The sequence below is a fragment of the Pan paniscus genome, chromosome 7 (genome assembly GCF_029289425.2).
Source record: "Pan paniscus chromosome 7, NHGRI_mPanPan1-v2.0_pri, whole genome shotgun sequence".
Lineage (NCBI taxonomy): Eukaryota > Metazoa > Chordata > Mammalia > Primates > Hominidae > Pan > Pan paniscus.
In genome coordinates, this window is record NC_073256.2 from 95,489,731 (window position 1) to 95,516,791 (window position 27,061).

At 43.6% G+C, this 27,061-nt stretch overlaps 1 protein-coding gene and 1 long non-coding RNA gene across 5 annotated transcripts in view; one reads left to right on the forward strand and one right to left on the reverse strand.

Moving 5' to 3' along the window:
* Nucleotides 1-9,664: 9,664 nt before the first annotated feature.
* Nucleotides 9,665-13,575, reverse strand: HEY1 (hes related family bHLH transcription factor with YRPW motif 1). Of its 3 annotated transcripts, none has more exons than XM_008956665.4 (5): nt 13,236-13,575; nt 12,885-12,960; nt 12,664-12,759; nt 12,318-12,399; nt 9,665-11,427 (listed from the first exon to the last, which is right to left on the reverse strand). In XM_008956665.4, exons 1-5 carry the CDS (start codon nt 13,322-13,324, stop codon nt 10,844-10,846), a joined length of 927 nt encoding a protein of 308 aa, XP_008954913.1. In that variant the 5' UTR covers nt 13,325-13,575; the 3' UTR covers nt 9,665-10,843. The 3 variants fall into 3 exon arrangements, with proteins under 3 accessions (XP_008954913.1, XP_003831331.1, XP_024785719.2); XM_003831283.4 differs by having other exon boundaries at nt 12,676-12,759; nt 13,236-13,535; XM_024929951.3 differs by lacking the exons at nt 12,318-12,399; nt 12,664-12,759; nt 12,885-12,960; nt 13,236-13,575 and adding an exon at nt 11,868-11,943.
* Nucleotides 13,576-13,755: 180 nt separating this feature from the next.
* LOC129398626 (uncharacterized) overlaps nt 13,756-27,061 on the forward strand; it is a 37,254-nt gene continuing 23,948 nt past the window's right edge. The window contains exons 1-3 of one of the 2 annotated variants that reach the window (XR_010112976.1): nt 13,756-13,879; nt 23,024-23,084; nt 25,706-25,832. This is a non-coding gene — a long non-coding RNA (uncharacterized LOC129398626). Of the gene's footprint in view, nt 13,880-20,392; nt 23,085-25,705; nt 25,833-27,061 lie in introns of those variants that run through there. The other variant, XR_008626432.2, reaches the window with a different exon arrangement.

A 27,061-nucleotide genomic window follows, 5' to 3' on the forward strand; every position in this document is an offset into this window, starting at 1 on the left:
ATTTACATCATTTTTCTGTCTTTGAATTCCTATTGCCATTTCATGTTCCTACTGAGTTTTATCCTAGTAACACATTTTTATGCTTGAAAGTATTTTCTTGATCACAAATTATAGTTCTCTCTGATACAGATTTGCATATAAATTCAATGTTTTTAGTTTTTATTTATTAAGACCATAAGGTTCTAAGTGATGGCTGGAAGGAAGGAAAGGAAGGAAGGAAGGAAGGAAAGTAGGTTCTGGATTGAGTTATTATTACAATTATTACTATACAATTAATAAAATATTTTGAGAACTATTATTGAGAGTAAAATGTTATTGAATGTGCATATCTTCTTACTAAAATGAATAGGCTCCCTCTCAAGTAGTTCATGTATAAATAAATTAATATTGCCAATAATCATATTTAGATGATCCATAATCAAAATTATTAGTAATGTTCTAGTAGCTGACAATTTAGGATGATCTTCATTTTGACAAAGGCAAAGAATTGGAAAGTACCTAATTTTCAAAAATATTTGTTACATAGTCACTAGTCAGTTTCTTTCTCAATTTCTGGGAAATATGCTAAAAAAATTTTTTACCAAGTCTTATTAAAGGAACTCTTAGTTATACCACTTTCTCTTCTGCCTAGAAGACCTAAAGAATGAGTGTTGAGATTAACTGAAAAGAATTGCTTCAGTTTACCTACATGAAAGGAGAAAAGAAGTCATTTAAGCATTCATGATTCTTTTTTTTTTATTTTAATTTTTATTTTAAGTTCTGGGGTACTTGTGCAGGATGTGCAGGTTTGTTACATAGGTAAACATGTGCCATGGTGGTTTGCTGCACCTATCAACCCATCACCTAGGTATTAAGCCCTGCATGCATTATCTATTTTTCCTAATGCTCTTCCTCCCCCAATGCCACACCCAACAGACCCCAGTGTGTGTTGTTCCCCTCTGGCACTCACATTTCTGACTGAGGCTGTGTTTGCTTTGTTCTTACTGACTCTAGAGAAAGATACAGTCTTGGACAATGTTTTGAAAATAGAAGAGGCAAGGTTATTAAATGATCATTGCTATCATTCCCACCACGCTTCTCTTCAAAATTTCTAAATTTAGAACATTTGAATACCTTGTTTTCTAATCCATGTTTCATCCATAACAAAAATATGTGTAAAACGGGCATAAACAGGAAGCCAATGGTGAGATTAAAGTTTCTCAATGATCATTAAGGAAGATTTTCCTGAAACCAAGTTTTAGAATTGTCCCTTTGTCTGGCATCCTGTAAGTTTCTGAGTCTGCAGATTTGGGATGGGTGAAGGGTATGGCTTTTATAATTAAGGGGAAAGGCTGCCTGTGAGCATAGCAGTGGGGAGGCTGAACTGGCAAGTCAAGAACTGCATACATGTGGTAATTCAACATCTAGAGATTGATGCCTTTAAAACATCTGTATCCATGTATCCATCACCCTTGGAAAGCCTTGGTTAGAACCTCTAGTGAAGCCCATTCACAACATTCAGGGTGGACCAAACTCTGCTTCAATATCCTGTATCTCAGGGAACTCATCTTCTCCCCAAGAACTTTGTTTCACTTTCAGGCTACTGTAATCATTAGAAAATATCACAGGAGACTCTTGCCAAGTGAAAAATCAATCAACTGATAAGTTAAATTTGAGTGTTAAGTTTTTTAAAGTGTGGACTTTATATTTGCCAATAAATTCTAGCTTTGCTTCATAACTGTTGGAAGATTTTGGATGACTGTCATCATCTTGCATAATCTCAGTTTATTCATCTGTAAACAGAAATGATAACACTGACCTTTCAGAGTAACCATTCTTAAAGATTACAGATAATGTGTGAAAAGCCCCCAGCACAATGCGGGGCGTGATACAAACACTAAATGAAGAATTATTGTCATTTAACTAATTCCTGAGCCTTCTAACTGTCCCATCATGCAGCTCACATTTCTAGTACTGTTCCAGGAAATGGTAAAACACTTAGTCAAATGCCTCACAGCAGTGCAGATACACTATTCTGCAGTATCCTCCCATAGCCCAGCACAGTAAGGCTTTTCCAAAGGAATGGAAGTCCGTAAGGCATGGCTTATTCTTTGTGAACTCTTGTTAGCTGCTGTTTTTCATCACTTTTATTTATTATTTGTTTATTTATTTGTTTGTTTTCGAGATAGGGTTTTGCTCTGTCACCCAGGCTGGAGTACAGTGGCGTGGTCATAGCTCACTGCAGCCTTGAACCCTTGGGCTCAAGGGATCCTCCTGTTTCAGCCTCCCCAGTAACTGGGACTACGGGTGCATGCCACCATGTCCAACTACTGTTTTTTGTTTTGTTTTGTTTTGGTGGGGGGGTGGTAGAGACAGGGTGTCACCATGTTGCCCAGGCTAATCTGAAACTCCTGAGCTCAAGCGATCCTGCCACTTTGGTCTCCCAAAGTGTAGGGATTACAGGCGTGAGCCACCATGCCTGGGCATCACTTTTTTTTTTTAATACATGCTCCAGGTGACCATGTTAATAATTCATCTTAAAACTTTGCCCTGTATTAACATTAAACTCATTGGTTAATAGCATAAAAAAGCCACCTTCTCTTTCAAAAATTCATTCGTCCATTATCTCTTCCATGTTTCACTATTCCCCAAAATTATCAAGGCGGATATGACAATCCTCTGCACAAGCTTCTTCCATTTGCTTGGGTGTCATTTCTTGGACTAAACATGCACTTCTCCACTGAGTGAGGAATAAGAAATAGTGGGTCTTTTGAGGGTTGTTTTATTTTTACAATAACTGCTTTCAACCATATTCTGACAAATATCCCTTTGCTTTCTCTTAATCATGTCTTGGGCAGACCAAAGAATTTCCTTGTCATTTTCCATAAACAAAAATTCAGTCTATTTCAACATGTCAATCTCCTTTCTCATTTAAAACTTTCCCCATCCTGTCATCAGCTAAAATGTGGGAGGAGGACTTGGGGGTCAGGGACAGCGGGAAGGGATATTGTCTACCCTTCAGCTCTTCTTCCTCCTCCAGCACCTTGGAGGGTCTGGGTGGGGATTCATGTTCTAGGCCAGTTCTGAGTCTAGTATTCCTCCATGCCTTCCCTTCCCGACGTTAACTACGCTAGCATTGAGGACGGGAGAAGAGAGAAGAGGGAAGGAAACATCTTCCCACATAAGTTGGGGGAGGCTGCCAGGAACCTGCATTCTCGCTTTGGCTCTGTTTTCCATCTGCTGCCAGAGGCCTCTGCTGATGTGATGCTTTCCAAGTGGGTGATGTGCGTGGTATTTTAGGGGAGATGTTCAGTTTCATCCTAATCCCCTGCGTTTCCAAGAACCACACCCTGCGAAGAGAAGGAGGCAGCTGTTTCCCTTCAGCTCTGACAGCAGCTCAAGCTTCAAACCCACTTTCTATAAATCCTGGAATCTCATGCAGCCACTGCAATCCCTCATAAAACTTTCAACTCACCTACTCCCTACAGGGAGGGGAGAAGCTAGGCCACTCCTCATCATGTCCATGATCTCCTTTCTCATCCCTTTCCCCATCTTCTTATGTGAGCTGGGATGAGGTTCAGCTATGGGGGCTACTGCTGAACATGGAAAGGATAGTTTAGGCTCCTATTAAAAAATCCTGTCAGAAATATTGGGTCCCAAGTTGATTTGGGTTCCTTAGAATATGAGGTACTTACCACTTCTGTGCACTCAGCTTATTACCGGACAACAGAAAAAGCTGTACTCAAAATCCTGTTACAAACCCATGGCTGCTTAATGGCCAGAACCATGGTGAGAATTGCAGGCCCCTCCCCATCTCAACCCCACGGGTCTCTGCCCTGTGCGAGGATGTGGGTCTCCACCTGAGAACCTCTGGCCTCTGTTTTCATAAGACCATGTCTTTATATATGGAAACGAATAATTTCCTAGTCGCCCTTCAGCCTCCAATTTATCACAGACTATATCTTAGTTTCTTTAACTTCTTCAGGTTTAGTCTAAACGCTTCATCTGTGTTGCTGTCCTATAAACCCTAAGTGGTATGTACTCTGTTCTCATAATAGAACTTCTGTTCTCTCCATTTTTATAAATACACTTGGCTGGGCGCAATGGCTTATGCCTGTAATCCCAGCACCTTGAGAGGCTGAGGTGGGTGGATCATCTGAGGTCAGGAGTTCAAGACCAGCCTGGCCAACATGACGTAACCCTGTCTCTACTAAAAATACAAAAATTAGCTGAGCGTGGTGGCATATGCCTGTAATCCCAGCTACTCAGGAGGCTGGAGTGGGAGAATTGCTTGAACCTGGGAGGTGGAAGTTGCAGTGAGCTGAGATCGTGCCATTGCACTCCAGCCTGGGCAACAGAGCAACTGTCTCAAAAAATAAAATAAAATAAATAAAAATACAGTTGCTGTGCTCCCCCATCCCCATCCCAAAGGTTGTACTAAAATGGGGGAAGATCAAAAACACTGAGACACCCTAACTGGAGAGAAGGTGGAAGTGAAGATAAATTGAAAGCCTATGTCTTCAGAGGAGAGTGGGGGCTTTTGTGGGGAATATAAGAAAGGTGGTTGGATGCAGTGGCTCATGCCTGTAATTCTAGCACTTTGGGAGGCTGAGGTGGGCGGATTGCCTGAGCTCAGGGGTTCGAGACCACTCTGGGCAACACAGTGAAACCTCGTCTCTACTAAAAATACAAAAATTAGCCGGGCGTGGTGGCAGGTGCCTGTAGTCCCAGCTACTCAGAAGGCTGAGGCAGGAGAATTGTTTGAACCTGGGAGGTGGAGAGCGAGACTCCACCTCCAAAAAAAAAAAAAGAAAAGAAAGGTGACCAATATCCCTACATTCCCACTAGGCACACAGAAGTGGGAATAAATAAGGAAATAAATAAATAAGGAAATAGACTTGAAGAATGATGTTTGAGTTTGGTTTTTTTTTTAAAGCAGAATTTTGGCTAGACGCAGTGGCTCACACCTGTAATCCCAAAACTTTAGGAAGCCAAGGTGGGAGGATCGCTTGAGTCCAGAAGTTTGCATACCAAGACCCTGTCTCTCTATAAAAATAAAAATAAATAAAATTAAAATAAATAAAAGCAGAATTTTATAATAGTGAAGAGGAAGTACTGAAGTGAAACATAGAATTATCTTCCCTGGGAGTAGCGAAGGTGGGGGCTGGAGGATAAAGACCTGCCTGTCTGGCTCTCTTTTGCTCTGCTTTTTTTTTTTTTTTTTTTTTTTTTTGACAGTTTTGCTCAGGCTGGAGTGCAATGGCGCAATCTCGGCTCACCACAACCTCCACCTGCTGGGCTCAAGCAATTCTCCAGTCAACCTCCCAAGTAGCTGTGATTATAGGCATGTGCTACCACACCTGGCTATTTTTGTTTTTTTGTTTGTTTGGTTTTTTTTTTTTTTTTAGTAGAGATGGGTTTCTCCATGTTGGTCAGGCTGGTCTCAAACTCCAGGCCTCAGGTGATCCGCCCGCATCTGCCTCCCAAAGTGCTGGGATTACAGGCATGAGCCACCCTGCCCGGCTGCTCTGCTTCTTAGTGGAGACCAAGGGGGTGGATAGGATTCATTCACTCATTCAACAAATACTTACTGAGAGCCTCTAATGTGCTAGGCAATTTTAAGTGACAGAACTGTAGAAGTGAACAAACCAGGCAAAAACAGATAATAAACAGTCAATGAAGTATCTATTCTGTCAGATAATTCTGGATACGGTGGAGATAAAAGAAGAAAGGGAGGTAGGGAGAGGTGGATGTGGGGATGAGAGACTGAGTGGGATGATTGTTTTAAATAGAGTTGCAAGGAAAGACCTGGTGGGGAAGGTGACCTTTGAGCAGAGCCGCAAGTAGAGATTACAGATAGGTCAGCAGACCGTTGGGGGAAAAGCATTCCAGGCAGAGGGAACGGCCAACGCAAAGGCCTGGAGATGCAAACATGTAGAGCACGTTCCCACAAGAGCAGACAGCAAGTGTGGCTGGAGCAGTGAGGAGGGGCGAGTGGTAGGAAATGAGGTCAAAGAGGATGATCAAAGCCTCAGATATGTCATTCTTTAATTTTATGATTCAATGCTGCATTTATGGAACATCCCTAAGCACCAGAAACAAAACCATGCCCAGGGGAGGCATTTAAAAAAAAAAAAAAAAAAAAAAACAATACTAAAAGTAGCTACAGAAACTGTTTGGGTATCAACTCTATCAGAGGTAAACGGCAGTCTCTTTCTGGCTAAAATATAACGTTTTCAAGTCTCTCCTGCTACATCAAGTCATAGATAACCTACCAACCATCTATGATTAAGAGTTTTCAAATTTAGGCATGGTCTTTTAACTTGACTGTAACAAAAAATACCAACATAGGAGTAAATTCAATGGGAAATTTTACAACCAAACTATAAAGAAGCCTAATGTGGCAGTGGATTAACGCAAAATCCAGATACCTGTCTGTGTTCCTCAGACTCATCTCTTAGGGACATTTGTTTACCTTGAATTTTGCTGGGATTTACAGGCTTGGGGGAACAGTTCTGTGACAAGTGCCTGTCAATACCTATAGACAGCTCAAAAAGAAAGGCCTGGGTTTCTTTTTCCTTGGCTTTCTTCTCGCCTCTCCCCACCCCCCGCCCCAGAGCAGAACACTGAAGGATCTGAGAGAAAAACCCTGCAGCTCATCAAGATCAAGGCAGGCATTATATTTCAAGTTGAAGTTCAAAACAGCTTGCTTTTTGCTGAGACGTCTTACTTCCTGAAATCAGATGGCGCCTTTTAGTACTTCAGCGTGCTGAGTCACAAGCGAGCTACACACTCGCTCTTTCATTTCAGGCTGCCAGGCTGAGAACTCGTCTTCCTCCATGGTAAAGGGAATGCAAGGACCCAGTTGAGAACACCTTTGGAAGAGGTTCCTGTGAAGCAGAAACCTCTCTCCTTGCTTTATTTTACCTTGAGGAAATTGGACAGCCCAGAAGTAATTTTTTAAAAAACTCTGCACGTAATCTTTACATAATATCACCTACAGCTGCCTAAAGACTGCAGTGTTGATTTTATTTTAGCTTATGTTTACCCATTTATTGTAGCGTATTCAAAGCACGGATGACAAAGATATTAGAAAATTCTAGCCCTCCACAGAGCCATTCAGATTAGAGCCCTGGAAGCTGAGAAATAGTTGTTGCCCATGGCTCAGTCTTGCTGGAAGACAGGTTTTGGTGAATTAGTGACTAACCAATAAAAATTGGACAATTTCACATAAAAAATCCAAATTTGGAGATGCCTTTGGAAACTTGAAAGATCTGCTAACACTGGACTAAAATTTCTGCATAGGAACAATCGGCGACTCCTCAGCCAGACCCGGAGACAGAATGGGTGCTGGGAAAACGTGACGTGCTCCCTGGGTCATCACTCACCTGATACCACTGCAATCCTCCCCAGTAGTGCCTGTCCCTGTCACATGCACCTAGGACCCTCACCCAGTCCAGCCACTTTGACAGATGAGGAAAGTGGCGTTCAGAGAATCATAATGACTTATCCAGTGTCACCCAATTAGGTAAAAGCAGGAGCCAAAAATCTTTCCAAGATGCTCTTATTCCCTGGGACTCCAGTTGTAAATGAAATTGGGCCACATTTGAAGCAGTGTTTCAGATGATATTAGCTCTGAAGTGATTTTAATTATAAATCATCACCAGAAACTAATGAAGGCATCAAAGCTGTGATACTGGTATAGATGGGAAAGGCTGGGGAAAAGTATAACTAGGAGATAAAACATTTCCTGAGGGATTTCAAATTTAAGTAATCTATATTTAAAATATCATGATTTTAGTGAGTCACAGAGTGGGGCAATGAAAACCTGGATAAAAATCACATCCTCATTTAACTAGACTGAATAAATTGGAAACAATTATTCCTTGGATTTTTAGAGGCTTTTTTAAATACAAGAATTCTGCCCATCTATCTACTTCATCATATTAATTCATGGTAATACATTAAATGAAAATAAATGAGTAATTATTGAAGCCCTTCAAGATTCTTTATAACCAATGATTTATTTTCCTTATAAGGTAAACTTATGCATTCTCTGAAAAAAATTTGTTTATACACTGGTAGATGTATTATAAATGTACATATAATACAAAAATATGCTGGCCCTGATAACCCTGGTGTTATTTTTTTCCTAATTGCATCAACAGAATAGAAATGGGAGTTTTCCTAAATTAATTTTTCTATACACTATTGGTACATAGTCATACTCTATCCTGCTTCCTAGGAAGCTCACACTCCACCTGCACCATCCTCAGATACTTTTCACCTTGAAAGGGCTTGAAAAGAAACCAGAATATTTCCATGGAAAAGTATGTAATCTGGAAATGAACTGCCACGCCTCCCGCTAACCAGATATAGCGATCATTGATGAGACAAGTGGAACATGCTACATGTTTTACAGTTCCACAGCTCTTTCAGCAGAGCCAGCAAATGAGAGGCTTCACTTCTTACCACATTAGCAGCCATCTAAACCTATGTAACAGTAAGAGATAGTCGAAGTACAATGCTGTTCAGTAATGCTGTAATGTCATTGGAAATCGCGGTTGCTAAAATTAAACTGACACTTGGCAGAAATTAGCATAACACTTTCCATCACAGCCTTATGACAGAAAGAGTGTCTGTGTGGCACAGGCAATGCTGAGAGCAGAGCTGTGCATCACAAGAGGGATCGACGTCTGAGGCCATGCAGACAAAGCTTTGAAGGGATTGGAAACCCACAATCACAAAAATGCCGCAGTCTCCCATCCCTTCACAGGGACACAGAAGTTGAAGCTCAAATTCAAACTCCAAACTTCTCTTTGCCTTCTGACTGTGTTTTTTCACCAGATGGGAGGAGGGGCTCCGTGTTTGGGCAAAGCAAAGGAAGGCTTTATTTTATCATCTGCCAGCATGGGTTTTCTCCTTCTCCTCCCCACCGCCCTCAGGATCAAGACAAACTCCTTAGAAGCACTCCTTAATTGGCACAGGGCTATTTTTAAGGCAATGGGAAGACACTCCTCTCCCCTGGGGCCCAGAATACGCCCTCCATGCTGGCAGTGTTTTGTTCTAACCTAAAGCATATGTCAGCTTCCTCACTACACAGCTCAGGAGTCCATTGCAACTAAAGAGTTAAATTCCTTGGAAATAAGACCAGTGAAGACTTCTGGAGCTGTGCAGGTGCAGAATTACAGCCTGCCACTGCTCATCAGGCCACAGATTCCCGAGCCCCTACATTTGGGTCTTCTTGTTTTGCCATTTAAAAAAATTAATAAAAGAAATAAATTTCCATTCTCTCAGCATAGAAATGAGCACATAGTAGGTACTCTCAGTAAATATTTGTCAAATAGTCAACACGGTTTTAAAATATTTCATCCAAGCTCCTTTCAACCCCTGTAAGTCTCAGTCTGATTTCAGCTTTCCTAATCCACAGATGGCCAGTTTAGGGCCAGATCATCTGACATAAGAGCAAAAGGGCTATGTCCCCTTGTAGGTGGCAGGGCAAAGCTCTCTGCATTGTAATGAAGTCACCTTATTCAACGGCACGAATTCACACAGTTTAGAAGTCCAAGAATAATGAAACTGGTAAACATACAAACCAATCAGGCAAAATGAAAACCAAGGAAAGTTTATCTTTTCTTAGCCAAGAGGGGGAAAGGCCAAGGTATGTAAGACATACACCACAGAATACTTTGTTCTTTCTTTTTTATTTAGTCACAACACATCAGTACAACAGAGGTCAAACCCAGTTCAGTGGAGGTCGTTTAACTACACCTGCTAAAAGAATAAACCTGAAAAATGTTATTTTATAGCCCAAATCAAATTAAATAAATCAAAGAGAAGGAGGCAGGAAAGCCCTTTTAAATACCTTGGCAACCACAGTTCCATGCACCAAAAGGAAAACTCACATAAAAATTTCCAGTTAAAAGAAAATATGGCAGTCCCAGGAAAATTAGGTTATGCATTTAACAGGTTCCACTGTACTACTCAACTGACCACTCGCACACCATGATCACTTATCCACGTTAACATTTGTGAATTTGAGATCCGTGTGATTAAAAATTCTTTGCGTTGCTGGGGCTGGTAAATGCAGGCATATTCTATTCAATTACCTTCAGTTTCCTTTCCACCAACACTCCAAATGAGACCTAACCTATCAGCGGCTCTCTCCTAACTAAATCAGAACTGCCAGTCCTGGCAGATACCAGCAGCTGGTCAGATGGATTCAGGGCCACCAACAGTTTGTACATTCACCTTTCTGCTATAGGAGGCCGACAATTTACTAGTCTTCTTTCTTGGATAAAGCTGATCATCTGATTTGTCAACGCTTTGTTCAGAAATATAAAATTCAATATAGTTCCCCTCCCCCCAAAAGAATATTATTTATACAACACCTTAATCTGTCAAAATATTAACAAACAGAATCATGTTAACATTAAGCATAGTGGTTTGGAAAATTAATTCTAAAAACAGACCATAACTATACAAGGAGAAAAACAGACCAAAAATACTAAATGTTAAGATTCCCCAAATTTTGAGGCAAAAACGGAATCATTCTGGTTTACAAAGTAAATTAGGCACAGTACAAACCTATCACAAAGTGTTGGCTTATACTCACTATTTCAATTTAATGTCTTGAACAAAATTTAACAACTAGTTTTTAAAAACTGCTAATACATGACATGATGAAAAAAACATTAAAAAAGAAAAAAGTAAACCAACAAACCTTTAGTCTTTAAAAAAAAAAATTATCTGAAAGTGTACCTTTTTCCTTTTTACTTTTACTGACGACTTTAAGGTGATGTTGGCAACAGTCCAGCCCAGCTGGGATTTTAAACTTTCCCCTCCCTCATTCTACATCAGTTCTTTAAAAAGCTCCGATCTCCGTCCCCCAAGGTCTATAGGGCTTGCCAAGGTTTGCAGCCTGCGTGGGTGCTGAAGGGCTCAGTGCATTGGGAGACAGTAAGTGGAAGGAGCCGAAAGAGAAGGGGAAGGCCGACAGGGAGGCCACTGAGGAGAGCAGAGGCGGCGACAGTTTGGAGGCGGAGGTGACCACAGGGAGCACCGGTCCGAGGCTGCCGCTAGGGGGCGCTCGCAAAGCAGGCGCCTCCGGATGTGCCGAGCCCAGCCTGCCCTGGTGGTGCGGTTCCGTGGGTGAGGCCGTGGTGCCCGCGTTCCCGTGGCCGTTCTGGGGCAGCAACAGCGGGTGCGCGATGTGCGGGTGATGTCCGAAGACGGTCCCCCAGGGAATGTGTCCGAGGCCCGCGTGGGCGCCGCTCGCGGCTTCCCGCTGGGAAGCGTAGTTGTTGAGATGCGAAACCAGTCGAACTCGAAGCGGGTCAGAGGCATCTAGTCCTTCAATGATGCTCAGATAACGCGCAACTTCTGCCAGGCATTCCCGAAATCCCAAACTCCGATAGTCCATAGCAAGGGCGTGCGCGTCAAAGTAACCTAAGGAAAAGAACAAAAGAAAAATCTCAGGGCTTTGCCCGTTTCCCTTATTTCTTAAGTCCCAGAGACAGCCCTTCCTGGCAGATACCTGCATCCCTTAAAACACAACAGTCAGGGGTTCTTCCGAAAGTCTAAATACTTTGGAATCAACAAAAATCTTTGCATTAATCAACATAAGCAGAATGTGTTTGCTAATGCAAGTTCAAAGCCCAATTAGAAGCTGCAGAGCAGAAATTGGAATTATACCCTACCAGCAGATGAAACTATGTTCATTCCTTTAATGTTTTCCCTCAACAACAACAAAAAATACATCAAGGGCAGAGAAACCACAGAGCAGTGAAATTCATTAGACACACAGATGTAAGTTATCATCGCGGAGCTTTTATAGGCACTTGGACCTCAGTAAAGCATTTTCCTGCTGGAGAGACAGACACACAGACCTTGGTCTCCTGTTAGGTTTCCTCTACTTAACCAGAATACATTTCTTTCCTCAAGAGGCATGTGGCAGCACCTTTTTTTTTTTAAATCCCGTATTCCAAAAATAAGACCACATATTGTTTTTAAATGCTTTTTCTCAAAATAGCAATGGACAAATGTGAAAGCTACCTGATCTGAATCAGGGCTGTCACAACTTTTGAAGACCTCACAAATAATAGGTATTTTTCCAAAAGATGCACTAGCTCAATCCGCAGAGAGCTGGGGTGGTGAATTCACTGGAGAAGATTCTATGTGCATTCGAAAATGTACTGACAGGGAACTGCACACACCACACACCGTTCTCTCCCCACCCCCAAAGAAAAATCAGGCAGCTACTGCACCAATCCTGGCCTTCAGCCGCTGCTCACTCTATGCCAACCACTCAGAGCCCCCACTAGGTCTAGGAGATGTACCTTTCCCTCCTGCCGTATGCAGCATTTTCAGGTGATCCACGGTCATCTGCAGGATCTCGGCTTTTTCTAGCTTAGCAGATCCCTAAAGATGAGAATGGCAAAAGATTGATTTGGCACAAGTTCCTTTGGGGAACAATTTAAAATATGCAAACATATATACAAAGATACATGCTTTGTAAATCGTAAAGCATGGACTAAAGCAAAATCAGTTGTCTTCACAAAATACGCTGGTATCTGTGTACGAATTCATCTAGGCACAAGCAACACAGCTATTTTCCAAGGCGGATGAGATTAATGGGGGGAAGATTCAGAAGGTGCAGATAGCTATGCTGAGAGCTTTACCTACTTGCTCCATTACCTGCTTCTCAAAAGCACTGGGTACCAGCCTTCTCAGCTCAGACAAACTGTTATTGATCCGGTCTCGTCGGCGCTTCTCAATTATCTGCAGAAGGCAAGCAAAACAAAGGAAGGCATTACCATTACGACTGTAAATTTCAAAGACAAAAAAAAGGTGGTTATTTCCGTTAATCAATAACAAAAATAAAAGGAGAGTGTAAAGAGACTCACTCCTCTCCGTCTTTTTCTGGCCAAAATCTGGGAAGATGTAGTTGGGGACATGGAACCTAGAGCCGAACTCAAGTTTCTGAAAAGAGAAAAAGAACAAACAAAAACTGAAATCGCCGTTAAACGAGGAGAGGTGATCTGAGAGGTCGCCCCCACACCCTCCCCGCACTCAGACTTTTTTTGCCACTTGGGCTGGAAGGCGCCTAGGGGTTCCCTGACCGCAGGCTGCCGCCAGCCTGCGACGCGCGGAGGTCAGCGCAGGGCACCGGCGCGCCAAGGGTCCTAGCCCGCTGTCACCGCGGCAGGCCTGCGCTCGCCTCCCGCTCTGGCTCCGCTCCGCCGCCGCCAGCTCACCCATTCTCGTCCGCACTCTCCTTCTCCACCTCGATGGTCTCGTCCAGCTCGCTGTCCGAGGAGCTGTACTCGGGGTGAGCTCGCTTCATGCTGGCTGCCTGGGGGATCCAGGGGAGGGTCGGCGCGGCGGGCAGGGAGGAGTTAACTACAGCGGCGCCTCTCCGCTCTCGGCTGCTCGCGTTCCGCACACACTGATCCCGCTCACGCTTTGCCTCTGGTTAAAACTCAACCATCCTTTCCCACGCTGAGCCCCTTCCCAGGGCCCTGGGGAGGGCGGGGGAGTGGGGAAGGCGGGCGAGGGGGCGGAGAGGCGGGGCGGCAACTCCAGGGCAACAGCCGCCCCCCGGCCAATCCGGTTTCTCGCGCCGCTGATTGGCAGCCGCTCCTGGGAGGGGCGGGAGCGAGGCCGAGGGCGCTAGCGGACCGCGCCCCCGCCCTCCGCGCCCGCCCCTGCCCGGCGGCGGTGCGTCGTCTCCGCGGGGGCTCTGCCCGGCCTGCACTCAGGGGAAGGAGGAGGCGCGGGCGGCGGGGAGGCGCGGGAGGCCGGGCCGGGACACAAGCCCGCGGGCGGCCGCGGCTCCTCCCCGCCCCGCGCGCCCCGATTGGCCTGGCCGCGCGCCAGGGCCGAGCCTGCAGCGCCTCCGGTGAGCCGCACGCGCCGCGGGCCGTGGGAAAGTGCCGGCGCCGCGGCCGCCAGCCAATCCGGGCGGCCGGCGACGGCGACGGCGGCGGCCGCGCTGGCGGCAGCGGCGGCGGCGCTGGGCGTCCGCATGAATGGAGAAGAATGGGCAGGCGGGGAGCCGGGCCGCGCGAGGGCGCGCCGGCGGGGGCTGGGCGGCCGCCGGCCGGGCCCCCAGTGTGAACCTGTAATCGGAGCCTGGGCGCCGGCCGGCCTCGGAAGCCGCCGCCTAGCGCCACCGTAAATCTCGCCCGCGTGGCCGCCAGTGCCCGGCGGCTGGAGGCGCGCGCTGTTGGTGGGGCCGTGCCGGGTGCACCTGGCCGGGCTGCGCGCCGGCGGCTCCGCGGAACCCGCAGGGAGCCGGGAGAGGGGGCGCCGGGCGCGTCCACAGTGGCCACCAGCCCAGGGGCCGGTCACATGGAGGAGCAAGCTGTGGGCTCAGGGGACGCTCTTTTTGATTTCTGGGACCGAGGCCGCACATGCAGCCAGACTCGTTTCCGCAGGGGCTTCCCAGCCGCGGAATGGAATGAATACCCCAGTGCATCTCATTTCCGGGGAAGTGGAGCACTTGTTTTCTCGGCCGCCTTGGGGAAAAAAAAACCCAACGGTCCCTGGGAATAATCATTATGCTGGGATTTTTTGTTGTTCCCCCGCTGTCCCCCCCCCCGCCCCCTCCCCCCGGCGGCCAGATCCTCTCAGCGGGCGACAGGGTGGCGGTGCTGGCGTTTGCGTCTGAGGCCGGCCTTGCTGAGGGAATGCACGTCTCTGGCCCCAGACACACACCTCTGGCTTCGGTGGCTTGGCGTGGCGTGTACTGGGTGCTACGTGAAGTCCCCCCCGAGTCCACTAAGAAGACAGATTTTTTTTTAAAAATACAGTTGTAAATCTCGAAACTGATTTCTGATTCCAGAAACAGAATGGTTGTTTTAAATTTGAAAATCCGGTCTTCTGTCCCTTACAAAGGTCCAGAGCAATTCGCATTCGTCTCAGATCCACTCTGAAGCTTGTAGTCCTGTCTGTGAGGGAAAGCTTAATATCCATCGGTGAGAATAACAAAAGGCGTTTTCTCTTTGCAAAAAGCTTCCTGGTTTCTAGACTTCCTTATTGATCTCAATGCCATCTTTTTTTTTTTTTTTTTTTTTTGAGATGGTGTCTCACTCTGTCGCCCAGGCTGGAGTGCAGTGGCGCGATCTCGGCTCACTGCAACCTCCGCCTCCCGGGTTCAAGCAATTCTCCTGCCTCGGCCTCCCCAGAAGCTGGGATTACAGACGCGCGCCACCATGCTCAGCTAATTGTTTTTGGTATTTTTAGTAGAGACGAGGTTTCACCATGTTGGCCAGGCTTGTCTCAAACTCCTGACCAAAGGTGATCCGCCTGCCTTGGCCTCCCAAAGTACTGGGATTACAGGCGTAAGCCACCGCGCTCGGCCTCAATGCCATCTTAACACACCCTGGATGCCAAGCACTCTGAGTGGCCGGCCTGGGCCTGATCCATAGTTCCTCTCTGGGCACCCCCATCCCTCCACCACCGCCCCCAACGGGAAACACAACCTCCTGGCTCCCACTGAAGCTTATTCCACTTCACATCACCTCCAGCCCTCAGCCTTTCCATGCAGCCCCTCTGCTTCCCTGTCTAGGCTGGGCCCTTCCATCAGCCAGCCTAGGTTTGTTGCTGCTGGCACCCCAGACCTCTGGCTTCCTGAAACTCCACCGCATGCTGCCTGTTAGTTGTCAGTCCGAGGTCAATCCCACCACCCGGCTTTCTCTCTGGAAGTGCAAATTTTAAGGCTCCTTCCTGGCCCTCCCAGTCTTCAGTCCAGGGCATCCATCACTACTTCCTGCCTCTTCCCTCCCAGAAACTGATGGTCCAGGCATAGGAAACCATCCCACCTGCTCTCCTCTGCCTTCCAGAAGTCCCTCTGACCTTCCATTTCTTTCCCCAAAGTGACAGGCCACCCTTCCCCAGAACCAACGTGTCTACTTCCCCTCTGGCTCTATAAATTTTCCCAGCCTCTGGCACCTACAATGAGTCAGCCTTTCCTGCTTTGGCTCATTTCTGCTGCTGTGGAGAGGCGTGGACAAGCTGCAGATGTTGAGTGAGACGAGACCGGGTGGGGTTAGGGATGCTTAACTCTACATTGGCATCCAAATGAAATATTGCTCACATGTTCATGATTACTTTTATGTCAGAAAGGAGGTTCTCTACGGCCAGGCGCAGTGGCTCACACCTGTAATCCTAACACTTTGAGAGGCTGAGGCAGGAGGATTGCTTGAGTCCAGGAGCTCCAGATCAGCCTGGGCAACATAGCAAGATCCCCATTTCTTAAAAAAGAAAATTAAAAATTAGCCAGGCATGGCATGCACCTGTAGTCCTAGCTTCGTAGAAAGCTGAGGTGGGAGGTTTGCGTGAGGCCAGGAGTGCCAGACCAGACTGGGCAACACGGCAAGATCCCCATCTCTAGAAAAAATTTAAAAATGAACCGGGCATGGTGGCCTGTGTCCTAGCTACTCTGGAGGCCGAGGCTTGAGCCCAGGAGGTCAAGGCTACAATGAGCTATGATCATTGCACAGCACTCCAGCCTGGGTAACAGAATGAGACTCTGTCTCTAAAAAAATTACAAATGAGGTTGTCTTGCTTCTTAAGTTTGACTGATTTTTCAATGCTTCCAATAAATACGTATTCTTCTATGTGCCATGTGCTGTGCTAGGGCCTGAAAACACAAAGGTGACCCAAAAGTCATCCATCTTGCACTCCTAGAACTCACATCCTAGGGAGAAGACAGAGAATACACAGTAAAGTAGTTATGGATGCTCCAGTGCTTGGAAGCACTTGTTGGTAAGGAAAAACGAGGGGGTGAGGATTCTTTATGAGGTCTGGGAAGGCCTGTTCTGAGTTTGGAAGGGACTTAAGATCAAGAAGAGGTGAACTAGGTGGTTCAGTAATAACCAGGAAGGAAGGGGCGGAGACCTCTTCCTTGAGTGGTGGGATCAGAGGAGAGAGTTACACTGAGGGCACCAGGCCCAATTTTCTCCCATCTGCTATGTAGAAGGGATTTACCCCTGGAGGCTTTGAGTGAAGAACGACTTTAAACATCTTTGCTACCCTGAATGAAAGGTACGTCCTGCAAATTGACCCCTTCTGCAACTTAAATGGGACTGCCCAGGCCTGGCCCCTCAGGAAAAGGACCTTTTACCATTTGGGGGTGGGGAAGTGGGCAAGTGTTGCCTTTTATAATTCGTCTCTCCTGAAGAATCACCCTTTTTTATTTTGCTCAAAGGCCTATTTTCTTGCCTGGTTTGTAGAGTCTGGGTTCAGTTACTTAACTTACCATTCTGCAGGCTGCTTTTATCTGCGTTCCCTTGCAGAAGAGATACTCCAGATGTCCTGGAAGAGAGAGACACTCCAGATTTAGGAATTCACTCGAAAGGCCAGGCCCAGGCGAGGGCCTCTCCAGAGGAAAAGTGGTGGAACCTCCAGGGAGGAACAGCTCATCCTCAAACTCCAGCTGCAGCATTTCTCTATGAACGAGGCTTAGGGTGGCCAGCTTGTTGGAAGGGATGCAACCAGTAGCTGGGTGTGAGACTGGCCTTGAGGAAGCCCCAATCGTCAATTATTCATTCATTAGAGCTTTGGCCGCTGTGGAGGTCCCTACTTGGATACCCTTCATGAGGCCCTGTCTCTGTCAGTTTGCTGGTGGGTGCAGGTGATCTCAATTGAACAGGCATGGGACATAGTGCTCAGGAGGACCAGAGGCTACACCTGCAGCTCTGACAAAGAAGGGGCTGCCGCTCTCTCTAACCTCTTAGTCTAATTGCTGTACCATTCTGAGGCAAAGGTCTTTGTCAAAACAAGTTTTAGGTAAAGCTAGCCAGTGGCTGGCTGAAACCTTTAGGGCTTGCTTGCTTATGTACTTGCTTGACAAATTTGTATAAAGCCCCTAGTCTGTGCTGGGCACTGAGCCAGGCCTAGAGCAATCAGGCTGAAAAGCCACAATCTCTATCAAGCTGCTCACAAGTTCTTCTTAGCTACATGATATTTAAGCCTCAATAATCTTATCTGTAAAATGGTGATATTGGCTGGGCGCAGTGGCTCGCGCCTGTAATCCCAGTACTTTGGGAGGCCGAGGTGGTTGGATCACGATGTCAGCAGTTCAGGACCAGCCTGACCAATATGGTGAAATTTCGTAGATATTTTTATCTACTAAAAATACAAGAATTAGCCGGGCGTGGTGGCGCACACCTGTAATCCCAGCTGCGTGGGAGGCTGAGGCAGGGGAGTCGCTTGAACCTGGGAGGCAGAGGTTGCAGTGAGCCAAGATCGCGCCACTGCACTCCAGCCTGGGCGACAGAGCGAGACTCCGTCCGTCTCAAAAAAAAATGGTGATATTAATAATAGTTATTTTCCAATGTCACAAATTAAATATGATCAATTATATGAAGCACTTTACAACAATACTTGGCCACTAGTTAGCACCCAATAAACAGCATCTGCTATTATTGGCTTTTAATATACCTTCTCTGCCCATGAGTATATAAACTCTGAGCACTAAGTTACTTTTGTGTTTTCTTCTGATACTCTGTTACACGTCTAATGAGGTTGAAAGGCAGTATAAATAATTATGTAGTAATTGGATATATTAACAGAATCTCTAGAAAGTAATATCCTTTTAACATCAGGAGAAGGAAACAGTGCTTCTTGTTAAGAGCACTAGATTATTTTGAGTAATATAAGCATCTGCTATTCATTATTAGTGAAAGTTTTGCTTTTTGAATCTAAGAAACATCTCCTGAGCATGTACTGCTATAATACATGTATAAGTAAGGAGTGTACTCATGGAGTTCAGAGATGGCTCCTTCATGAGAACACAAGGAATTTTGACTAAGTGACAGTTTTCCTTTGTTCCTCATGCTTGCTGCTTTCTCTAGATGCAGCATCTCACACACCAGATTGCTTTGTGGCATGTCATGCCATGCAAAAGTGCACTTCCACTATCAACTTTCCTAATTGAGGTCAGATGTGAGATGCCTTGATGTTTGCCTTGAAGGAATTGTTTAATTGGAACCCTAACAGGCAGTGGTATGGTACAGTGGAAAAAGCAGGGATTTCAAATCACCTGCCTGGGTTCAAGTCACTCTTTACTAGCTGTGTGACCTTGAGCTTGTCATCACACCTTTACCCTCTGAACCTCAGTTTCCTCATCCATAAAATAATAGCTCAGCGTTCATTTTGTTTTTCAAAAGATAAGATGAGACAAAGTATTTTTTCAAGTGCCAAACAAATGTTATGCCTTATGCTTTTAAGTTATGGTGATGATGATGATGATGATGTGGAGAATATGGGATGCTTCTTCCTGAGCCTTGCTGGACCATCAAGCCTGGAACTCCTGGCCTTCTTCCTGAGCCTTCCTGAGCCTCTTGTGCCTGCCAGTGAATTCCCTCACAATGAGCAACTCCATCTTTTAAAATATACATATATATACATATATATATATATATTTAAAATACCAACATGCATTTCACAAAACATTAATTTCTCAAGATGCTTTGTAAATAAAAGAATCTGTTTCCAGATACATCTGGAAAACCACCTGTAAGATCTCGGGGCACATTACAGCATGAAAAGCTCGGAGACATTCTTAGTAAAGAAGCCTTATTTACATTTGTCTAACCCAGCACTTCCCAAACTCACCAGTTACAGCACCTTTTTTCTTCACATAACATGTGCTAATATTCCATTGAAACGGCATACCAAGGAACACACTTTGGGAACTTGTCATAGCATAAGGGTAGGTGCATTTTACTTTTGGTTAAAGATGACTGACCCACAAAAAAATTAATCACAAATGAAAACCAACTTAATACAAATTATTACTAAGTGCTGAAATATAACTTTTGCTGAGTAATTTATCATCACCCATCCCCCTCCCATCCCCAACCCTTCCGAGTCTCCTATGTCTATCGTTCCACAGTCTGTGTCCATATGTACACACTATTTACCTCCCACTTATAAGTGAGAGCAAGCATCTGACTTTCTATTTCTGAAAGTTCTTTGCTGACTAATCAAAGAGACCAATTACTTAAAAGTAATTTATATTACCTTTTAAATACTTGTAATAACAAACACCTTCATAGCACTTCATGGCACCATATACCAGAAACAGTTTTTAGAACTTTACATATAGCTGATTGAATTCTCACAGCAACCCAGGAAAAGGGAGGTATTATTTTCTCCAGTTTTAGAAAAGGAAGCCTATGCAAAAGGAAGTAAGAGATTTGCCCAAAGTTGTATCTGAATCTCTGCCATTGGTTTGATTCCATGACACCCTCTTTCCCTCAAAGAATAATTTACAGTGTATTCTTTTCTCAGTTAAAATGATACAAACATTAATATACAGCATACTTTTCTCAATTAAGCTAATTAAAATAGTAATTTGCAGAATATTTTCATACTTTAAATAATTCAACTAGTTTTTATTTTTACACGTCCAAGACAGCTCGAGATATAAATGAGATAAATCTTAGGGTGTCCTAAAGCAAGCTGGAGAATATCACTCCCTGGACTTTGTACCAAGTTGCATTTAGTGGAAGTGAAGCCTTGTTTCCTAGGTAGCCTGGATGCTGAAATAATACTGCAACAGTTGGGGTATATGACTTCTTTGGATTTGGTTTTCAAGTATTTCATAATTTACTACTTTTTATGTTCTTAGATATTTATTATAAATAAATCCAAAATGATTTTAAATTATTAAAGTTTAAAGTATATGCCTTTGGCACCACTAGAAAAAAAAACTTCAAAGTGTAGCAGAAAGTTCCATGTGAGCCCCAAACTGGAATTCACAGACTCTACATCTTTGAAACTAGAGGGCTGCTAATCCACTAAGTGATCTGTTTGCCTGAACTGATACACACTGGAGCTTTGGTTTTAAGTTGAAAAGTTGTTTTTGTTTTTGTTTTTTTGTTTTTTTAATATTTTTACCTTTTGACTCAGGAGCACAGGGCAGAAAGGAGGGAGAAAATAATTGAGGGAACAGATTTTTTTCCCTTTTTTTTTTGAAGTGTATAAATTTAAGGGGTACAACTGCAATTCTGTTCCATGGCTATATTGTGTAGTGGTGAAGTCTTGACTTTTAGTGTATCCATCACTCAAGTAATGTACATTGTACCCAGTGAGTAGTTTCTCATCACCCATCCCCGTTCTGTTCCCCTACTCTTCTGAGTCTCCTTGTCTATCATCCCACACCCTATGTATGTCCACGTGTACACATGATTTAGCTCCCATTTATAAGTGAGAACAAGCATCTGACTTTCTGTTTCTGAGTTGTTTCACTTAAAGAGAATGGCCTCCAGTTCCATCCTTATTGCTGCAAAAGACATGATTTCATTTTTTATGGATGAATAGTATTTCATTGTGTATATATACCACATTTTTTAATTCAGTCATCCATTGATGGACACTTAGGTTGATTCCATATTTTTGCTATTGTAAATAGTACTATGATAAATATATGTGTGCAGCTATCCTTTTGATATAATGATTTCTTTTCCTGAATATATACCTACTAGTGGGATTGCTGGATCAAATGGTCATTATTTTTTAGTTCTTTGAGCAACCTCCATAGAGTTTTCCATAATTGTACTAACTTATATTCCCACCAACAGCATATGAGTTCTCTTTTCTTTATATCCTCACCAACATCTGTTATTTTTTGACTTTTTAATAATAGCCATTCTGACTAGTGTAAGATGATATCTCATTGTGGCTTCAATTTGCATTTCTTTGATCATTAGTAATGTTGAGCGTTATTTCATATGACTGTTGTGCATTTGGATGTCTTCTTTGAAAAATGTTTATTCATGTCCTTTGCCCGCTTTTGAATAGGGTTATTTGTTTCTTGTTGTCGTTGATTTGAGTTCCATGTAAATTCTGGATATTAGTTCCCTGTTGGATGCATAGTTTGCAAATATTTTATCTTGAGAGGATAGATTTTTGAGTCACATTAGAGAAAAGGCTTAGCACCATAAGCTGAAGGAGTTATTTATATGGGAGATAATTCTGGTAAAAAGTAACAACAATAATAATGTTACATCAGCACCCAGGTGACAGTATGCTGCGGAGAACTGGGACAGGTTAATTCTGTGCCACCACCCCATGCCCCCCACACACATGTGCATACACACTGCCAAATGGCACTCTGAGGGTACATGGTGATGACTGGGACTTAGCTATAGAGGCAGTGCACAGGCCTTCAAGATGAAGATGTCATTGACAAACAGCATTGAACATCAATGAGGCATTACCCAGGCGGGGCTGAGAACTTAGAAAGGGGACAAAGTCATATAGTCTGGCAGGAAGGGTTAAGAATCATTGGAATTTAGGCATTAATGTGACCTCATTTGTAGTCAAAGGCTAGTGGGGCCAGGTAACATTCTAGTTATAAGACATGAAAGAAGTGAAACATGTTTAGATATCATTCCTGAATTGTGTTACCCCAAAATTAATATGTTGAAGCACTAACCCCCAATGTAATAGTATTTGGAGTTGGGGCCTTTGGGAGATAATTAGGTTTAGATGAGGCCATGAGGCTGGGGTTTTTACAATGGGACTAGTGCCCCTATAAGAAGAGACACCAGAGAGCTAATTCATTCTCTCCCGGTGCCATCTTTCTGTCCCTCTCCCTCTCTCTTCCTTTCCTTCTCTCTCTCCCTCTCTGCCCCATGTGAGGACACAGTGAGGAGACAGCCATCTGCAAGCTAGAAGGACCTGGCCATGCTGGAACCTTCATCTTGGACCTCCGGCCTCCAGACCTATGAGAAAATAAATTTCTATTGTTTCAACCACACAGTCTATAGCATTTTGTTATGGCAGCCTGAGCTAAGACAATTCCTACTTCAAAACTTTTATAAAATCTTAATGTGTCTTTGTAAGTAGGCATTTTTGTTGTAGATAAGTGTTCTAGTTCCCAGCTTTTCGAATGTATTCTATTTTACTTGCCAGTAATTGAAGGAGCAAAATTAAAAATACAAATTTTTGCCACTTAAAAAGCCCTATTTTTAGAGCAATATATATTTTTCTATTTTTCAATGACTTTTCTTTTTCAAATCCATTATAGATGATAAGTTGAAGAAATAAGACAAGTTTCCAAATAAATGACAAAGAGCTTGGTATTCCTGGTAAGTATCACCATTTAAGAGGAGCTTGCATTTTCAGTCTGTAATTTTCTTTCCTGTTCTTGCCCTTTTTGAGCTTCTTGTCAAGTGACAGTGAAAGGCAGGGGTGGTTTGTCTCTGCCGGAAATTCCCACTGTGAAAAACTGGCCCTACCGACCCTATCACCAATGCACAATACACATGAGCCTAGGACCCCTTTAGGCTTTCAACCCATCTACCTCTCAAGCCAAATCCTGAGTTCATTGTTCCTGGGGTTTCCTTTCACCAGCCTTGCAACTGTCCCTCCATGAACAACTTTCCCAAGTGCAGCGGGCTGCATGCTCATCCTCCCTCAGAGTACATGCTGAAGACCACAACTCATTTCCTTGGATCTCAGTAGACTGTGTGCTTGAATCACCTTTTCTTTTACCCCCTAAAAACACTATAAAAATACTTCCATAATTTGGCTGTTTGGGTTTTATGTTTGTAACACTGTATTTAGTAATTATAATACATAGTATATAGAATAAAAGTAATGTATTTTTCTGCTGAGGAAAGAAAGTCATAGAGACAGAAAGATGAGTTGGTAGAATTTTTCAAATACATGCCATAATATCTCTCTCTTTCTGGGGGGGCGGTTGGACGAGGGGGTTTCCCTTTGTTGCCCAGGCCACACTGAAGTAGTGCAATCATAGTTCACTATAACCTCAAACTGCTGGGCTCAAGTGATCCTCCCACCTCAGCCTCCACAGTAGCTAGGATGACAGGTACATGTCACCATGCCCAGCCAATATTTTTACATTTTTGTGCAGCAATGATCTCTCCATGTTGCCCAGGCAGGTCAAACTCTTGGTCTCAAGTGATCCACCAGCCTCAGCCTCCCAAAATGCTGGGATTACAGGTATGAGCCACCACACCTGGCCTAATTTTTAAAAAGCAAAATATATTCAGTTTTGAAGACAGCTTGATTTGTCTTTGCTTATATGTGCCATCACATGTTATTGTCTCAGTCCATGCTCATTAGCACAATAATATTTAAAGGGCCTTTGAAAAGATTTATCAAAAATACTGAACCTTCAAGCGTAGTTTTCTGAGAATTTGCAGCTCTGAGTTAAAAGTTTTTGTTCTCTGTAAAATATACATAAAATAATTTTGATACCCAGTTTTAAGAGTTGGTTTAATATTTTTTGGTATTAAAAAATCTGAAAATGTTAATAGGTGTTCCTTAAATTGGTCACTAACCAAAATGTTACTCTGCTATCAGTTCATGTTAAATTTTTTTAGTACTTAATTCAAACCACTTTTGTTTCTTCTAAAATTTTTTGTTTAAAACACAAAGACTTATCTTACTGTCCTGGTACTATTTATTGCCCATTTGCAACAGTTTTTGAGCTTTTTTTTTCCTTGAAATTTGACTAGAATTGATTTCTTAATTTCACATGTACACACAAAAACACATGATCTTGCTTTATAATTGTTAATGTTTTCTACACGGGCACTACATTGGAGACTGTAAATACTCTGCCTTCTTGAATTAGACACTCTTGGGCCCACATGTATGCACATATCAAAAGCCTTAGAGAACACTGAACCACAGCACATTAGAGTGTCATCTTCTTCAGCATTTTCTCTCTGATTCTCCATCTTGATCTCTAGGAATAGTTTTTATATTGCTTCTTTCATGTGTTTACTCATGGAATCTGGTCTCTGGGGCCCACATTTTTTAGTGCAAGACAGAGTGTAAAAATATGTTCATAGGCTGGGCACGGTGCATAGGCTGGGCACGGTGGCACATGCCTGTAATCCCAGCACTTTGGGAGGCCGAGGTGGGCAGATCATGAGGTCAGGAGTTCGAGACCAGCCTGGTCAATATGGTGAAATCCCATCTCTACTTAAAAAAAATCTACAAAAATTAGCTGGGCGTGGTGGCATGCACCTGTAGTCCCAGCTACTCCAGAGGCTGAGGCAGGAGAATCGCTTGAACCTGGGAGGCGGAGGTTGCAGTGAGCCGAGATCACACCACTGCACTTCAGTCTGGGTGACAGAGTGAGACACCGTCTTGAAAAAAAAAAAAGGAATATGTTCACAGATGATGACTGAAGAAAGAAGTGTGCAGGATTAGACACTTCAGTACAATGGACAAAGAGCACTTTGTTGACATTTTCCCCATTACCTTTATTTGTAGCATTCATGGAGTTCAGACAGAAAGCCGGAGAGGGTCGTGGTGGTCTGTGCCTTATACTTGAGGAGAAGGGGGCCTCATAAGAAAACAGGGCAGGAGTGGGATGGCCCACTGGAAAGTGATTATGAAGCCCATGAGGACAAAGAACATGAAATGGAATAAGACAATCTAGTTAGGTTTATAAACAGAAGGGGGAGACTTTGAATGTTCATCATACACAGTTGAGGTGATACAAAAAGAATACCCACATAGAGAGAAAAAGTCCTGGAGTTGGGAATGTGCTAGGAATGAACCTGGATTGAGCCTATGGCTTCAGGAATGGAAAGAATAAGGGAAAGGAATTATGAAAAAATATTGAGCAATACTTGGCATATTATTGGATGGAGAAAATACTGCCCTGATAGGTAATAAGTCAAAAATCATTCCCAGTTTTCTTGCTCTAAAACTGGTTCTCAACTTTTAGCAGGCATCAGAATCACCTGGAGGAGGAGATGCTGCTGCTGGTGGTGGCCCAGAGACCACACATTGAGAACCACTGCTCTAGAAGACCATTTGTCTTTGCTGATGGAGAAACCTGGCTCTAATAGAAGGTAACTGAGGAGGAAAGGAGTTGCTTGACTTAAAGGCTATCCATCAAAAGCACAATGAGTTATACAGTATTCAGCTATGTATCTCTGAAATCAGCCAAGCTCTTTTACATAAGAATTTTGCAATTTCCTGATTAATTCAGGATATATGTTAAATTCCTAAATTGAGCAATATGAATTTTTAGGTGGTTTTGTTGTTGATGGTAATGGTTTGATGTTTAAGACAGTTGCTGCTTATCTTGACAAACCATGAACTCTCAAAATGTTTCCCAAGGGAAGGGCTCCATAGAGAAGAAAGGAAGCCATTATTTCCTCTATGTCAAAATGAAATGTTCAGACCTCTGAAACCTAAATAAATGAATAAATATAAAAGCATAGATGAGATCAGCCTTCAAATCTACAAAGACAAAATAATCAAAAAAAGGTGTAAATTACAATGGTAATAAGAGAATTTAAGAATATATATAAATTATTTTAACAGAGAAACTGTGTTCCTCCAGGGCCTGTAGTTCAAAATTTTGTAATGCACAATGATCCATCCCCAAAAATGGAATATTGATTCAGACCCTAGGACTGCAATGTTTAAACCAGTGGTTCTCACCTGTTAGTGAGCATTAGAATTACATGGAAAGTTTAATAATAAAGACAGATTTGGGGGTCCCCCTCCCCCTCAGAGTATGTGAATCAGTAGATCTCAGTGGACTCAGGAATTTGTAGTTCAAACAATTCCCAGATGATGCTGATGCTGGATATGTGGGACCATACTTTAGGAATTGCTGTTTTTGCTCTATGGTTCACAACTTGGCCACATACTAGAATTATCTGGGGAGCTTGCTTTTTTAATTTCAATTCATAGGCCACACCTCAAAACAGTTAAAATTACAATCTCTTGGGGTGTGAACCCAGGCATCAGTAGTTTTTGAAGTTCTCAGGTGTCTCCCATGTGCAGCCAAACTGGAGAATTTCTACTTATGTTAGTAGTTGTCAGACTTCAGCACACATTACCTGAAGGACTATTAAAATACAGATTGCTGGGCCCCTCTCATGGAGTTTCTGATTCTGTAAGTCTGGGTTGGGCCCAAAAATTCACATTTCAATCAAGTTCCCAGATGATGCAGTCAGTCCTGGGACCATACTTGGAGAACCACTGGGTAAGACCAACTTCAACCCTGGCTGTATTTGGAATCTACTGGGGAGCTGGCAAAAAAATACTGAAGTTGACTCCATTCTCA